This window comes from Xenopus tropicalis, chromosome 5 (genome assembly GCF_000004195.4).
Source record: "Xenopus tropicalis strain Nigerian chromosome 5, UCB_Xtro_10.0, whole genome shotgun sequence".
In the NCBI taxonomy this organism is placed as follows: Eukaryota; Metazoa; Chordata; class Amphibia; order Anura; family Pipidae; genus Xenopus; species Xenopus tropicalis.
The window spans coordinates 86,407,904-86,424,620 of record NC_030681.2 but is presented as its reverse complement, the minus strand read 5'-3'; the positions used below and the strand labels follow the sequence as shown (position 1 = coordinate 86,424,620).

Genomic DNA, 16,717 nt, shown 5'->3' with positions numbered 1-16,717 from the left:
CCCAGCGTAGCGCGTCTCCCAGCGTAGCGCGTCTCCCGTTGCTGTGGCAACGAAAATTAGATCGTGCAGGCAGCACCAGGAAGACCAGGAAGCAAGGTTCAGGTAAGTATCCGGCGTATAAGACGACCCCCGACTTTGGCACAGATTTTTCGGGGTTAAAAAGTCGTCTTATACGCCGGAAAATACGGTATGTATAAATCTTCAATGTTATATGCAAACAAGAGAAAAATAAAACATCTCTACTGTATTTTTGGAAATGCAGTAAGCTTGGCAAACAAAATGGAAGAGCTAAAATTAACTGCATAAACAGAGAATTATTGTATGACTGGTATTGCTGAGACTTAGTTGATAAAACACATGACTAGGCTGTGAATGTAGATGAATATAACCTTTTAGGAGGAACACAGGGAGTATAAAAAGGTGGAGGCATTTGTCTTTATGTAAAGTCAGAACAAAGTTGTATGCATGTAAAGGAAGCAGTCCTGCTTACAATGACGAATGGAAAATGTGTCAAGTTTTAATTTTAGTTATACGCACACTGACTGAAGCAATCATGTAGACAAGTTGGAAAAAGCACACAGATATGTGAATAGGCTAAGTGGCACATTTCTTTGTCTCAGCCTGTTCAGCAACTAATTCCAAAAGATGCTATTTTGCCTCTTGCAATCACTAATGATGCCAAATTAATCTCAAACCCCTGTGTGGTTGAGCATTTGGGGAACAGTGATAATCCCCATGATCTCTAGCAGAATAGGGACAGCTCTATGGGCAATGTCTTAAAAGCTAATTGAACTTGTAGATGTAAAATATCCAAAACCTCCATTAACTTGTAAACTGCAAGTCAGGTGGTTTCCATAAATGTCTGACAACTAGCACATATAGCTTGGTGCAGCATTAGTTTAAGGTACTATTTAACAAATATGCATCCCTGTATATTCCCCTCAGGAGCAAAAAACCAAACCAAACCAAAAAAAAGGGAACACAAAGGAAAAAACCTAAAGCTTAAAAGAAAATGTTCCCTTTCTGGTAAGAGAAGTTGCACTTAATGTATGTATGTATTTACTTACAGAGCTCTGAGAAACATGTTAGTGTGGGGGCTTTCCTGATGCAGGAAATCATTCCATAGACGAGGTTCAATTATGGAACAATTTAGCTGTTTTTGGAGAACTGTATTGTCAAGAGATTTCCCTGAGCTGAGTGCAGGACCCAAGAAAGAGTGTATATAGAAATAGAGCAGATAGAGAGTTTCAGAAGTATGTATGAAGGTTAAGTGGATTATATGAAGTTCATTAAATATGCAGAATTTAAAAAAGCATTGGCATTGCTGAGAGAAGTAAACAAATCCCCAAATATGTTTTTTTTATTTGCTTGTTTTTCTTTTTAAATAGGCTTAAAAAAATTAAGCAGTAGGCTATGGGACCTTTGGAATCTGAATCAAGTAAATTGCCTGATGGGAACACAGAGAAGACTGATGTTTTGCTTCTTTTTTCTGTTTACACCAAAGAGGAACCAGTTATCTAAGGACACAGGTCAATAATTTAGGTATAAGGTATTGGTTAAATCAAGAGGAACTTCAAAAAAAAATAAACTATTTGAAGGTCCAGGACTTTATGGTATTACCCCAGGGTATTAAAGTAGCTTTGCTCTGTGGTTGCCTGACCAATTTACTTAATCGTCTGTGATTTAATAATGCCTCCCATTGTACTGAAAGATGAGGCTCCAATATTGGAAAAGAGTTTTCGTTTTTAGCCAGGTTATCTATAGACCTGCCATTCTGAGATCTGAGGTAAGCTTTTTGGAAAATACATCAAATCACTACATAATAAGTATTATCATGCTCAATAGATCCTGGCAGACAAATCTAATTACATTCTACAAGATATAAACCTTGACAGTGGAGTTGCAGTATAAACCTTGACAGTAAATGTAATTTAACTAGCATCTGATTCAGTACTGCACTGCAGGTCACTGTTTAAATATTGAAAAAAATATAGCAAAAAAGGTGAAGTTGTGCTCACCACTAACTTTTAAACCATAAGGTGTGGAGTGCAATGAGGCTGTGACCACAAAATTCATATAAACAGCAACAAGGTCTGCTGGTGCCCATATAAATTTTGTGATCACAGCCTCATTGGTTATGGTATATAGTTTCAAATTTAGTGGTGAGCACAACTTTCCCTTTTTAGATATGCAGTTTTTAAGACAAGAGCAGTGGCCAGCTCCATGTTGCAGCTCCCTCCCTTCACAGTCAGGTGATCCCAGTGGAGCCAATAAAAGGGCAACAATTTAGGGGTTTTAACCTTGAAAGCAAGCACATTTAATGTAAATCTCAGGCCCTTTGTTAAATGCATACTGTAGTAATAGAATTCTTAATGAATCAGATAAAAGTGAGTGTAAGACCGGGGATGACTTTGACATAGTTGACCACCTTGAAGAATATTGTAATATATGGACAAACAATCCCTGTTTCACTTAAAGGGGAAAGCATTTCTTGATAGCTTAATGCATAGAATGTCTTAATGTCCTATATACAGTGGTGTGAAAAACTATTTGCCCCCTTCCTGATTTCTTATTCTTTTGCATGTTTGTCACACAAAATGTTTCTGATCATCAAAAACCGTTAACTATTAGTCAAAGATAACATAATTGAACACAAAATGCAGTATTTAAATGAAGGTTTACGTTATTAAGGGAGAAAAAAAACTCCAAATCTACATGGCCCTGTGTGAAAAAAGTGATTGCCCCCCTTGTTAAAAAATAACTTAACTGTGGTTTATCAATTTCAATTTTCAATTTCAATATCAATTTCTGTACTCACCCCCAGGCCTGATTACTGCCACACCTGTTTCAATCAAGAAATCACTTAAATAGGAGCTACCTGACACAGAGAAGTAGACCAAAAGCACCTCAAAAGCTAGACATCATGCCAAGATCCAAAGAAATTCAGGAACAAATGAGAACAAAAGTAATTGAGATCTATCAGTCTGGTAAAGGTTATAAAGCCATTTCTAAAGCTTTGGGACTCCAGCGAACCACAGTGAGAGCCATTATCCACAAATGGCAAAAACATGGAACAGTGGTGAACCTTCCCAGGAGTGGCCGGCCGACCAAAATTACCCCAAGAGCGCAGAGACAACTCATCCGAGAGGCCACAAAAGACCCCAGGACAACATCTAAAGAACTGCAGGCCTCACTTGCCTCAATTAAGGTCAGTGTTCACGACTCCACCATAAGAAAGAGACTGGGCAAAAATGGCCTGCATGGCAGATTTCCAAGGCGCAAACCACTTTTAAGCAAAAAGAACATTAAGGCTCGTCTCAATTTTGCTAAAAAACATCTCAATGATTGCCAAGACTTTTGGGAAAATACCTTGTGGACCGACGAGACAAAAGTTGAACTTTTTGGAAGGTGCGTGTCCCGTTACATCTGGCGTAAAAGTAACACAGCATTTCAGAAAAAGAACATCATACCAACAGTAAAATATGGTGGTGGTAGTGTGATGGTCTGGGGTTGTTTTGCTGCTTCAGGACCTGGAAGGCTTGCTGTGATAGATGGAACCATGAATTCTACTGTCTACCAAAAAATGCTGAAGGAGAATGTCCGGCCATCTGTTCGTCAACTCAAGCTGAAGCGATCTTGGGTGCTGCAGCAGGACAATGACCCAAAACACACTAGCAAATCCACCTCTGAATGGCTGAAGAAAAACAAAATGAAGACTTTGGAGTGGCCTAGTCAAAGTCCTGACCTGAATCCTATTGAGATGTTGTGGCATGACCTTAAAAAGGCGGTTCATGCTAGAAAACCCTCAAATAAAGCTGAATTACAACAATTCTGCAAAGATGAGTGGGCCAAAATTCCTCCAGAGCGCTGTAAAAGACTCGTTGCAAGTTATCGCAAACGCTTGATTGCAGTTATTGCTGCTAAGGGTGGCCCAACCAGTTATTAGGTTCAGGGGGCAATTACTTTTTCACACAGGGCCAAGTAGGTTTGGATTTTTTTTCTCCCTAAATAATAAAAACCCTCATTTAAAAACTGCATTTTGTGTTTACTTGAGTTATCTTTGACTAATAGTTAAATGTGTTTGATGATCAGAAACATTTTGTGTGACAAACATGCAAAAGAATAAGAAATCAGGAAGGGGGCAAATAGTTTTTCACACCACTGTATATATTTATAATGAGTGAGTGCAGAGGATCTCATGTTGATGTAACTGTTGAGATATTCCCATGTGTGGCCAGCTTTAAGCAATAAAGCATATGTTCATTGATGAGTTTAACAGTCACTCCTACAGAATACGGTTTTCATAAGTAATTGGGTAAAATCACACCCCTATTGCTCATTTAACAAGCATATAGCTTATTTCTATAGCATATTTGAGTTCTGCACCTTATATCTAATGCTGGGTGCCAAGTGCAGAAAAAACAGGTGTAAGGCAGACCTTTACTTGTCACCTGCCATAGGGTTAATGATGAGTGACAGGTAGAGGGGGTACATCATGACCCCCCCCAGTTTGCCCATCATTACAATTGTATTGCCAAAACAGGCAACACTGTATTCATACTGGTCTGGACCATTCTGAAGTGGGACCTGTACCCATGCAGCTGACAGTGGGGCCAGATGCAAAGTGTTGGGAAAATGTTGGCTTGCACATCTTTTGGGTGCATTGCACACTACCCAACCATCTGTAAATATGCCCTTAAGTCTTTTTGTGTTGCAGTGCACATTTCCACATTACTGGAATACAATTTCACACTACAAAAGCATACTTAGGCAGAATGTTTACATGAAGAAACAATTATTATTTAATTATTTTAAAAGGTCAGTTTAAGTTTACTTTAGCTTTGACATTTTAGATTAAGCTTTCTAAATGCAAAACTGTGTGATCATGCCTAAAAGATATAACAGAAAAAAAAACACATGAAACATATTTTTTGTTATATATCTAGACCAGTAAGTGAATATGAAGATACAGCTCGGAGTCAGATACTTTCAACTTGACTCTTATACTCTGTATACTGTACATTCTACCTCGGCAAATTCCTAACAACGTGAGGTACCTGATTTCAAAGTGCATTGGATCACTTTAAACTGATGGCAAATAAATGCTAGAAAACGCAGCAGTGTATTTAGATGACAATCAACATGTTTTCACCTATTTGTGGGCCACAACAAGGACCTTACGTTATCCCTTTTTTTTTTAACACCTATTTTCTAAACTAGCATTAGCTTCCCCTGGTGTAGAGCACCTGTTACTTTCAGACTTCTCTCTCAGCTGGGCCCTCACTATGTTGAGTGGAGAAGGTAACTGGAGTAGATCGATCCTGAACAAAATAAATAGATAGGACACCGGAGGTTCTTGAACAAGAAGAAAAAAGAAAACTGCAGAAAACCTGCAGCAATAAATCAGAGGCAGAGCAATGATGTCAGTTGCAGGTTTTAAGATAAACCCTTAGGATGACCAGCTAGTGGCCTAGTCCCCTCCAGTAGACATGTTCAGGGAGTAAATACTAGGGGTTGTCCTTTTTAGGCACATTCTTTACAGGGGTCTTATTGTCTCAGGCTCCCCAGTAGACATACATGTTGGTCAGAAAATAGAAACAAAAGAGGAGGAGTAACCCACTCTAACTTCCAATATTAAAGACCATAGGAAGTGGTCATCGCCCACCCAGACCAAGGAAAACAATTCATGCAGGTACCAGGAATCCTGAACCAAAATTCCCCAAAAGCTAAGAAAGGAATTGATGTTGTAAAAGATACTGTTTGTCAACACCTCTGCAAAGTGTGAACAACTAAGCTCTGGGGAACCTGTAACTAAGGTGGTTGGGTAGGGCACCTAGGATTCTGTGCACTATGATAAAATTATCAATTCTGTTCCTATCAAAGCTTCCTCACCTTACAGAAGTTAAAGATAAGCATACCTTTATTTCAGAAAAAGGACAGTCATATTTTCCAACATACAGAAGACCAACGTTTCGTGTCAGGAGCCTAGAAGTAAAAACATATCATTTTTAGAACTTGACTAGTGTCACCAATAGCAAAATCTTACATATTCCTAAATTTAAAACTTTTATGGTCCACTGAAGGCATTTATTAAAATTTTACCTAAATGTAAACTTTTTATGACTAACCTGCATAAATTTCATGTTTTCCTCACAAAACTGATGTTCTAATATAGCACAATGTTCCATTTCCAAAAATCTTATATATATATAGATAGATGTTTAATTTTCCATTTACTTAGTTGGAATCAAACTTTTTATTCTGTGCAATATTTTAAAAAATAATTCACGGACAGCTGACAGCCTACCTTTGTAGCTGCATTAAATTACCAAACATCTTTAGAAGCCTCAAGCTGAGCAGGAAGCACTATACATATGGTACCTAAGAAAGCCTAAAGAACAGAAAATGCACACCACTTCCAGTGATGAGAACTGGAATGACAAACACAAGAGGGTCGATTCATTAAAGTGCGATAACGTTTATCGAATGCTTTTTTTGCGTTAAAATTGACGTGAAAAAATGCGCGATTTGCTAAAGTATTATCGCATGCGTATTGCATATCACATGCATTAAATAGCGCGCAACTGAATGCGTTAATTTTAACACATTGCGTTAATTAGCGCACAGAAATAACACTAACGCATGATTCACAAACACTTAGATGCGCTAAATATCGCATTAGTCTGTGTGAAAATTAACACCTACTTGGGGCAGGCGGTAATTATAGAAAAGTACAGTTCATGAGCTTTTGGCAACACAATATGGACTTTGCAGTGTGATTTATTCAAGTACGTGTTGGCCCTAGAGTGATGCAGCCTTCAGTCTGCAGGGAAATGGTCATTTTCAGAACAGTAGTTTTCTGAAAGTAATGGCGTGTATGGCTAATATGGCGTGCGTTTTTCCGTACGCACGTTGCGCCAAATACCGCACGAAAATAGTCTTCGCGACTTAAATAATGCAAACAGCATTGCATCTAAATTAACGCAAGTATCCTTTTAGTGAATTGTGCGTTAAGACGCAAAAAAAAAAAAAAAAAAAAGACGCAAAAAAACTTTTAATGAATGCTATAAATATCACTTGTTTTATCAGTGTTGTTATCTTAGAAATCTAAGCTTAACTTTTATTATTACTCCCTAACGTAAATAGCCTTCCATACAGCAGAAACTGCTGAGGGTCACCAATCCAATGGAATTTAATTTGATACAGGCAGCCAGAAGGAGATGACTCAGCTCCAAAAACAGCAATAAGACTTTAATATACTTGATTATGATTCTAATGTTACATCATACACAGGGGTATAGTGAGATTAACTACAATAGCAAATTAATAAACACATTTAGAGGGGACTTGTCACCCTAATAAATAATTCCAAATCCTTTTTTAATGTGTTGGCCAAGAAAAACAAACTTTACTTAAACTATATAAATGATGTACAGGTATGGGATCCCTTATCCGGAAACCCGATATACAGAAAGCTCCTAATTACGGAAAGCCCTTCTCCCATAGACTCCATTTTAATCTAATAATTCAGATTTTTAAAATTGATTTCCTTTTTCTCTGTAAAAATAAAACAGTGCTTTGTATTTGATCCCAACTAAGATATAATTAATCCTTACTGGATACAAAATAATGCTATTGGGTTTAATTAATGTTTTATTGATTTTTTAGTAGACTTAAGGTATGAAGATGCAAATTACGGAAAGACCCCTTATCCGGAATACCCTTGGTCCCGAGCATTCTGGATAACAGGTCCTATACCTGTATATCTTTTTTCAGTCTTTCTCTTGAAATCCACAATAAAAGCATACAGATGGGCACTATATTGTGGAAACTGTTATCAAGCTAAGCTTTGCATCCTGATAAGATATAATGTATATGCAGGAAGTGGGACCAGATGCACATAGCTATGCACAGAGTGTGAGGAGAGAGGGGGCATGAGAGGAGTACAGTAACATAAAGAAAGTGTAGAAATTAAAGTGAAAGCAGTTGCGGAGAAATCAAAATCTAATTGATTTTTTTTTTTTAACAGGTATGGATATTTTAGTTAAAAATAGAATGATTTGGATTCCATGTTAATCTAACAAGAGCTTATAGGCGCATATCCATTAAAGTAAGACAGGTCCGATTACCAAAAAGTTCACAACTTTTGCGTATTTTCTGCAATATTATCGTTAATTTGCGCAACTTTTTCATCTTTGCAACAATTTGTGTGACAAAATTGTATTTGTCGCGACGAGTACAAATGTTTCGGATTCATTCAAGCTTTGTGACTATTGGATCGTCATTCGCAAACGATCGGTTCAATACGAAAATTTAAGTACGAAATCTTTGTATTCAAACGGAATTTGTGATTTTAGCAATCATCAGAAATGATTGGATTTCGTAATTCAGATTCGTACTTTAATGAATGTGCCCCCTACTGTACAGCTTTTTTTATGTCAGGGTGACAGGTTCTCTTTTAGGGGATTGTAAACATGTAATACAACATAATTATTCTTTAACAGAGAAGAATCACTGGGGGGGGGGGGGCCTTACAAATTTCATTAATTACAGAGATGAAAACTCGTATCCAAAGCGATCTTAGCTGAATCTTAGTCACTCATACCCTGCCCTTGTTCCTCCCTGCCTCCTACTGTGCTCACTGCTCTACTAATTTGGAAGCATATCAGAGAACTTTGGGGGGGATTCTATACATTTAAATGGAGCAGGTAAGTTAAATTTAGGGTGCAAATTTCTGACAGCAGGTGAACAGGTGAGGGGGCTTAAATCAGGTTGACTCATGAAAAATATCAATGAGTTGACATGCCTTTGATAATTGCTCAAGCTGTAATTTGTAGTATGACTGTCACTAAGTAAAGGGATAATGAAAAAGACCAGCAAATTATACAGCAGACACAGAGATGGTTAGAATTTAAGATTCTATGAAATACGAACTGAAAAATACTGTTCTTACAAACATATGAACATATATGAAAAAAGAATATGGTCTTTAAAGAGATACTGACACCAGAAACAATTTTTTTTTACATTGGACATAAAATTGTCTTTGCATGCTATTTATAATTTTGCCATTAAAGTATTTGTCAGATTCTTTTACATTCCCTATCTGATCCCCCATGTTCCTCTATGAGGGGGCTGCCATATTTGTCCAGCAGGAGTCCGCTGGCATTAGAAGCTATAACTGACAGGTTGACAGTCAGGTTTAAGAACTTTTACTAACAACTAACATAAGCTGCCCTATCAGCATTAAACGATCAACATGACCTATAGGTAACTTTTTATGTAGATTCATATTTTAAAAAGTAGTTTGTCCATGTCAGTATCACTTTAACAAGAACAATTCTGTTTGGGTTTTATCATGTTAAAGTTTCTAGGAATTCACATTGTAATAACACTTATTTTCCTTTCGCAGAGAACAATACAATTCCCCGCAGAACAGAGATATGAGATGCCCTGCAGCTAGACCAGCTTCACACACTTTTGTTGGTATCAATCAAAAATACCTGCCTTCACTTTTGCACAGTGGAACAAATTGATTTGTCTATACACAACCAGATTTTCAATCTTCTTGGACAACAGGGAATATAAATAATAGATTTATTAATAATATGATTAAACCACTGAAATAGCTTTTCAATTTATACAGCTATACCAATGTTTAGAAAACTCCCCTTTTGTATATTTGGTATTCTAACAGATCTGCTTTTGTTATAGCTCAATAAGCAGAGATTTTGTTGGAAATGTTTTATCATTTCTTGTGGAGCCCCTACTTTTACCTATAAATTTTGTTTCATTGTGACCCCAATATTACAGGCAGGGTCCATTACTAAGGGGCATAGGTGACTGATAAGCCAAAAAAAAAAAGAGAAGCCTCTGGAGGGAGGGCGCTACAAACTTGGCAACCTGCCTCTTAGCCCCAAGCTTCAATACAAATACACTTAAAGGAGAAGGAAAGCCATTTTATTGCCAATAGATTCCCCACATTAGTGCTACCTAGAACACTATATTTATTCTGCAGAAAGCTTTGATACCTGAGTAAACAGCCCTAGAAGCTTTCTCTGTTTGTTTAAGATTGCAGCGGCCATTTTATCTTGGTGTTCATAGCTTGCTGCTGTAGATCTAGAAGCTGGTAGCTCAGATTACACATTCCTAAGGGTGGGCAGAGTGAGTTTTATGAATTCTTATGGGAGGGGGGGAGCAGGAGAAGGGAGAGAGGAGAGAGCTGTGCAGACTCTGGCTTGGGGAATGAAGGATTTTTCAGAGAGCGAAAGTCAGATACCCTAAGAACATGTTTACAAATAAGGAAACGAGAAATCCTGTGTTTCTTTTGATAGAGGACTCAGTGCAGCTTTTCTGTGAGTGCTTATGGTTGTACTGACATAGAACTTTCTGATAAAGCTAACTTAGTTTTTACCTTTCCTTCTCCTTTAATTCCCATTGAAACAAAATACAATTTGCTTAAAGGACAATGAAAGGTTAATATACATTAAAAGTAAGTCTAAAGGCATTCTTTTTAAGTACTTACTGCATATCTAAATTCCCAGATCCCTGCTTGCTTCTCTGAGATATGGTGCTGGCAGCCTACAGCAGTGTGAAGACTACAGTGACATCACTGAAATATCTCTGTCCTTCCTGTAGGTGCCAGCGGCAGCATTCCTATTCTCTGAGCATGTGTGTAACTTGATCCTGTCTGCTGTTCTGAGCTACACATGCCCACCAGCCAATCAGAAGCGGATCTGGCAGAGGGGAGGGGGGGGGAGGGAATGAAACACATGTGCAGTATGAAGCAAGGAGGGAAAGGAAGGGAGAATACCTTTTTGGAGATAGCTGAAAATGTGAAGTAAGTGTGACTGAGTAAATATTTGATTAGGTGAGCCAAAAGTGTGGCAATAGGAGGACTATTGGGCAGTATGCTTTTTAAATTTTGACTTGCATTCTCCTTTAAAAAAAAATTATACAGATATCTTTCTTTTTACATAGATTTGGTGACCGCCTAAAATCTAACATAAAATCAGAGAAGAACAGACAAGATCAGGTGTGAAGAAAAGGACTGGCAATATGTAAATGGTGAAATGGTTCAAAATTAATTAAGGATTATATCTGACGAGCTGCACATTGGCCAAAAGACCAGTTGCCTCACAAAAGCTGTATAGAAAAAGCATTTCAATCAATTAAAATGTAATTATAATTTGTATTAATGAGATTAACACCTATGGTCTCTAAAAATACACAACACATTCAACAAAGTTAGAAAACATAATTGTTAGAAAACAATGGAATACTCCCTCAGAATATTGATCATTGAAATCATGGGCAAGAGTTACCTTATAAAAAGTTGGCATTAAAGGAACAGTAACACCAAAAAATGAAAGAGCTTTAAAGTAATACAAATATAATGCACTGTTTGCCCTGCACTGGTAAAACTGGTGTGTTTGCTACAGTAACACTACTATAATTTATATAATAAGCTGCTGTGTAGCCACGGGGGCAGCCATTTAAGCTGGAAATAAGCAGAAAAGGCACAGGTTACATAGCAGATAACAGACAAGTTCTGTAGAATACAATAGTGTTTTATCTTTTATCTGCTATGTGCCTGTGCTTTTTCTCCTTTGAATGGCTGCCTCCATGGCTACACAGCAGCTTATTTATATAAATTAAGTAGACTTTCTGAAGTAAACACACAACTTTTACCAGTGCAGGGCAGCAGCACATTATATTTTAGTTACTTTTATACACTTTCATTTTTTGGTGTTACTGTTCCTTTAAAACAAATTGATGGAGGGCAACATTTAATTAAATTAATATCTTTGTAAAGAGACTTATCTGGCAGTAAGCAAAGGTGGTGCTGACGGAGGCTACCGTTTATTAACACTGATAGCAAGCCCCTTAAAAAGGGGAAGGGGGCAGTGTGCAAAAATGTTCAGATCCATAACAGAAATGTTGCTTAAATAGTGTTGTATGGACTGTAAAATCATCTACTTGGAGCTTTATCACTACCCTCAACCCTGCAATATTTTCCTTTTCATACCTGGGCATTTACCTGTGTGTGACCCTGAATCAAAACATATACATGGGTAAAAGAACATAATAAAAAAGCTTTATAACCAAGTCAATAAACTGGCCTTAGATCTTCAATGACCATCAGTGAAAATGGTAATGCTTAAAGTGTCACGTTTTAGCCAATTCTAAATCACCTGCTAAAAAAACACAAATTATACACATACACCAAGCATTTCTGTTTTCAAAGAAAACAAATACCTACAGCACAGTTAAAGCTTTTTTTCCTAGTTATAAAATGTATGCAGATGACATGAAAGGAAATAGCCAATGATACTTTCAAAGAACATTATCAAACAAAAGGAGCACCCTTGTGCCTTATGTGCGCTGGGTGAAAAACGCAACTAGAGGCAGAGAGAGGGGATGAGAAAAATGCTAAATGCATTTTCTCATGATGTATAGTTTGATTTGAATGTGATCTGATTTTGTATAAAAAGAAAAACAAGTTGCTGATTGCACTGCCTTCTAACTATTATCTGAGCTGACTACTTTAGATACTATGGAAAAACAATATGATGGTATGAATATGTTGACAGGGCAAACTAACTGTTGATAAAGGAAATGTTAGTGAAAGAACGCATTGGGTACCAAGAAGACCAGGAAATGAGGAAAATAAAACTAATTACTGTAAACAGGCGCAATGGCAGAACAGGACGACAGATTTATTCCTGTACAGATACAAAAGTACAATGAATGTACAGATAATGAATTTAAATGAGCATGAGATCAATTATCTGGAAAGCTTGGGACCTGGCATTTTCCAGATTTTTTCTGTAATTTGGATCTCTAAAGTTTACAAAAACAACATTTTAACATTAAATAAATCCAATAGGAGTGTTTTGCCACCAATATATCTAGCAAAGTATGCTAGTATAGTCCCAATTACGTACAAGGTACTGTTTTATTATCATAGTGAAAAGAAAAAAAAAAGTAAGATTTTTTGTTGCTTTATATGGACTCTAAGGGAGATGGCCTTCCAGTAATTTGGAGTGTTCCAGGTTTACTGGATAAAAGATTAAATGCCCTTTTTTTTTTTTTTAAGTATTATAACAGGTTAAAACGAGAACTAGTGGTCACGCCCAGGAGATATGGTAAAACAGCCCTATTTCCTAATACTAATTGAAAAAGCATAAGTTTAGGGGCTTGAGCTGCCTATTAGGAAAATCAAGCAATGATCATCATAGTATTAACTGAAATGACAAATTCTCTCTCTCTGAAAAGTTCATAATAACTTAAAAAAATTGGTCTCTTGAGTAAGTTATGGTAGTTAAAATGACCACTTGTTGGCTCACAGCTTAGTAAAAATTCAGATGTAAGCAGAGCAATTTCTATTTAAAAATCATATTATCTGCTTCCTGTTTCAGGAATCCCAAGTAATTTAATAGATGCTGTTTATAGTAGATGTAAAGGCATATTTCGGTAAAAAGAATTATATTCTGATATATACAAAATAGCAGTTAAAGCCTATTAAAAACAATAATTGCTATGCCAGACAAACCTAATGTTTTAATTCTGCTAAACTGTGTTGTTGTTTCCTTTACAGAATTACATTAGAGAGAGTTCTGAAGCTGCGGAATGTGGATTGTGCTATAACAGAATGCAGAACGTTCCAACACATGAGCACAAGAGCGGAACATAAGGAGAGATTTTCCTTTTATTAGTCAGTCAGTCAAGGACCTCTCGAGTGATATTCCTCCCCCCAACACCAGAGGAAACTGGAACACTCTGTTATCTATTATTTCCAGTTACTGGTTAACATGAAAAATAAGTGCCATAAGACCTTGAGCTGTTTGGAGTGGGGGTTCCAAACTGTCTTTGCAAAACAAAAATATTACATCCAGCTACTGATCCTATATGTATGAAAGCAGATGAGTGTCTCTAAACTGTGATTATAATAGAGAAGATTGTTTGTTTACCAAAAATTAATGAGCAGCAGCTCTGCATAATGTGCCGGTGGAGATGTTTTGCCTATTACAGTCTAAGCACACAGTTAAAATGCCTTGAGATGCAACGAAATAAAATGAGGTCTTTATCATTTCTGACTATTGGCAGAACGCTATTGTTTTTTCAACTAAAACTCTATTTTTAAGTTAGTTTAGTTTCCTTAAAGCTGATGCCTGACGGGGAGATTAGTCGGCTTCAGTTAAATATCTCCTACTGTGGGCAACAAAGTGACTTGCCGGTGGAAAGGCATACGCACAAACTTTGCGGGACTTCAGAAAACGAATCAACACACGCGCCTTTCCATCGGCGATTCATTTTATTGCTGGCAGAAAGACATTTCGGGGACATTAGTTGTCTGCGGCAGCCGAAATTAGCTGTGGCAACTAATCTCCCTGTGGGCCTAAGCCTCAATAGTTGTTCTATTCAATACCGTTTTTGATGGCTTAAGCTGGCCATACACGTAACGATCTGACGATGTTTCGTTCGACCATCGGTCGCAAGAAACATGGTAAGATCCGCCACACACCATTCAGGGCTGAATCGGCAGGAAAGGAGGTAGAAACAATAGGATTTCTACCTCCTTCTGCCGATTTAGCGCTGAAGGGAGATTTTGGTCAGGCGCCTTTTCTATGGCGCCCGATCAAAATTTTCAAACTGGTCCGATCGGCGAGTCGCCCGATATCAGCAGCTTCCTGCGATATCGTCGACTCGCCGACATACCATACACGCACCGAATATCGTACGAAACGAGGTTTCGTACGATATTATCGGTGCGTGTATGGCCATCTTTAAGCATCATATACAATCACAAGTCCATTAGTGCTCATATGGATGCAAATTAGAGCAGTATATGATGATTTTATTTAATGTACATGTGCCCTTACCAGAGCACCCACCCAGCCTGCTCGAATGAACTGTGCATTGAACTTACACTAGGGTACCCACTTCCAAAAAACTGCACTTTTTATCATGTGGTGCGACTGTAAAAGGAGACTGCATATTTTTTGTAAATACTTATAAAGATCTTCTAATAGATCTTCTAATATATAATTTGCTGTATAAGTGAGTTTTATTACGGTTTCAGAATTCAGCTCGGGTTTTAAAAGTTTGCTGAAGAATTATGATGAACAATTATTAAATAGGGCAAATCAGCATACTCATTAAAACACCAACCAGACAAGCAATTTTTTTTTTATATGAAAGCAGCTAAAAAGTAATAAGCAAATTTTCATTAAATATTAGCGGTGATTATTTTTATTTAACACTTACTGAGAAATGAAAATTAATATTTTCACTACCCCGGCTACTGGGTGTGCAAAACAATCACAAGAAAGGTCGGTTTTACAATGTCGATTTACATTTAAAAATGGCTCACAGGAAATCTGATCTAGCATTTATTATTTACAGCACTGACTATTTTACGTATCAGAAACAAAAAATATTTTTTCAAAATACAAAATCAATTAAATTCCCTTTAACAAGACTCCTAAGCTGTACTTATCAGGTCTACAGCAATAGAAGAAAAAAAAAAATAGTAGTCTAGAAAAAGCATGGGAATGGTACATCTTCTGGACTACAGCAGATTACTAAAATAGTATTGTTAAATTATGCTAATAAATAGTTATGAGCTAATTCCGTCATCTGCGTATTTTTCATGATTGTGTCAAAATGGGCGCAGTTGCAGAGAAAAAAAGTCACGCATCACTGTTAAAACAGTTTTACAGTCAGTGCCTTTTGCACCAGTGACACTTTCTTAGCTGCCTTCTCACACCCCATCACTTCGACAAGGTAAAAACAAAATCAGGCAGTTTCAGCTGCCAGCGAGATTGAAGTAATTGCAGTATCAAGGACCTGTTTACTGGAAAACACCATTTTCTCATCCCCATGGTCCTTAGGTAATGGGGGAAAGAGTGCTCAACTCACTTTTTTCTCAAGGAAAAAATTAATTACACCGGTCTGCTATTTGACTCAGATTGTAGATAACTTTAGAACAAAATGTACTAAGCAGTGGTCCATGTCCTATCTGAAACTATGGGACATGCAGCAAGCTGATAGCTGTGTGTGCCACAGCCCTTAACAGGATTAATTAATGAGTTATTAAGTACAGCAAGCTTAGTTAAACAAGGTAGCAAATCCATGGCAGATTTAAATGCTTGATTTATTAAAACTGTATATATTTAGGAACATAATACTGCTTATCGCTTACTAGAAGCTTAAAACAAAATATTAAAAAGGCACATTTTTAAGATGAAGATATCATTTAAATTTATACAGCACCTTTACTGAAGTAACATGGAAAAGTCTAGCCACATAGATAAGTCAACTTTATATAGACCTATATTTAAGAGCTAATACAAGAAAGGTGTTCTTTCCAAAGCTATGCCTTGGATTCAGTAATAGCCTTCTAAGTATCTTTCTTAAAGAGCATATTTAAGCTGTTTTGATGGCTGTATGATTTTTGTCAAGGGCATCAAAAACTAAAGAAAACTTATAGCAGTACATAATTAAAACCATAATCAAAAACCAATAATAATAGTCCCCTAAACAAATAGATCTCTATAAAAATACATTGCATAAAACAGCCAAATATTTAAAAAGCTGCTTCATCTAGATAAACTGAAAAAAATATACAGCAGTTTGTGCCATTGGCTACTTCTAAACAGATAATTGACATTTTAAGTGCTTAGAGCTGCCCTCTGGCCTTGCACAATGCACA

The 16,717-nt window shown here is 37.0% G+C and overlaps 1 protein-coding gene across 1 annotated transcript in view; it reads right to left on the bottom strand.

Annotated features, from left to right (window-relative positions):
- rngtt (RNA guanylyltransferase and 5'-phosphatase) overlaps positions 1-16,717 on the bottom strand; it is a 148,558-nt gene that overhangs the window by 12,785 nt on the left and 119,056 nt on the right. Inside the window, 1 exon segment of the mRNA NM_001001222.1 lies at positions 5,919-5,985. Within this exon segment, the coding sequence (NP_001001222.1) occupies positions 5,919-5,985 (67 nt within the window).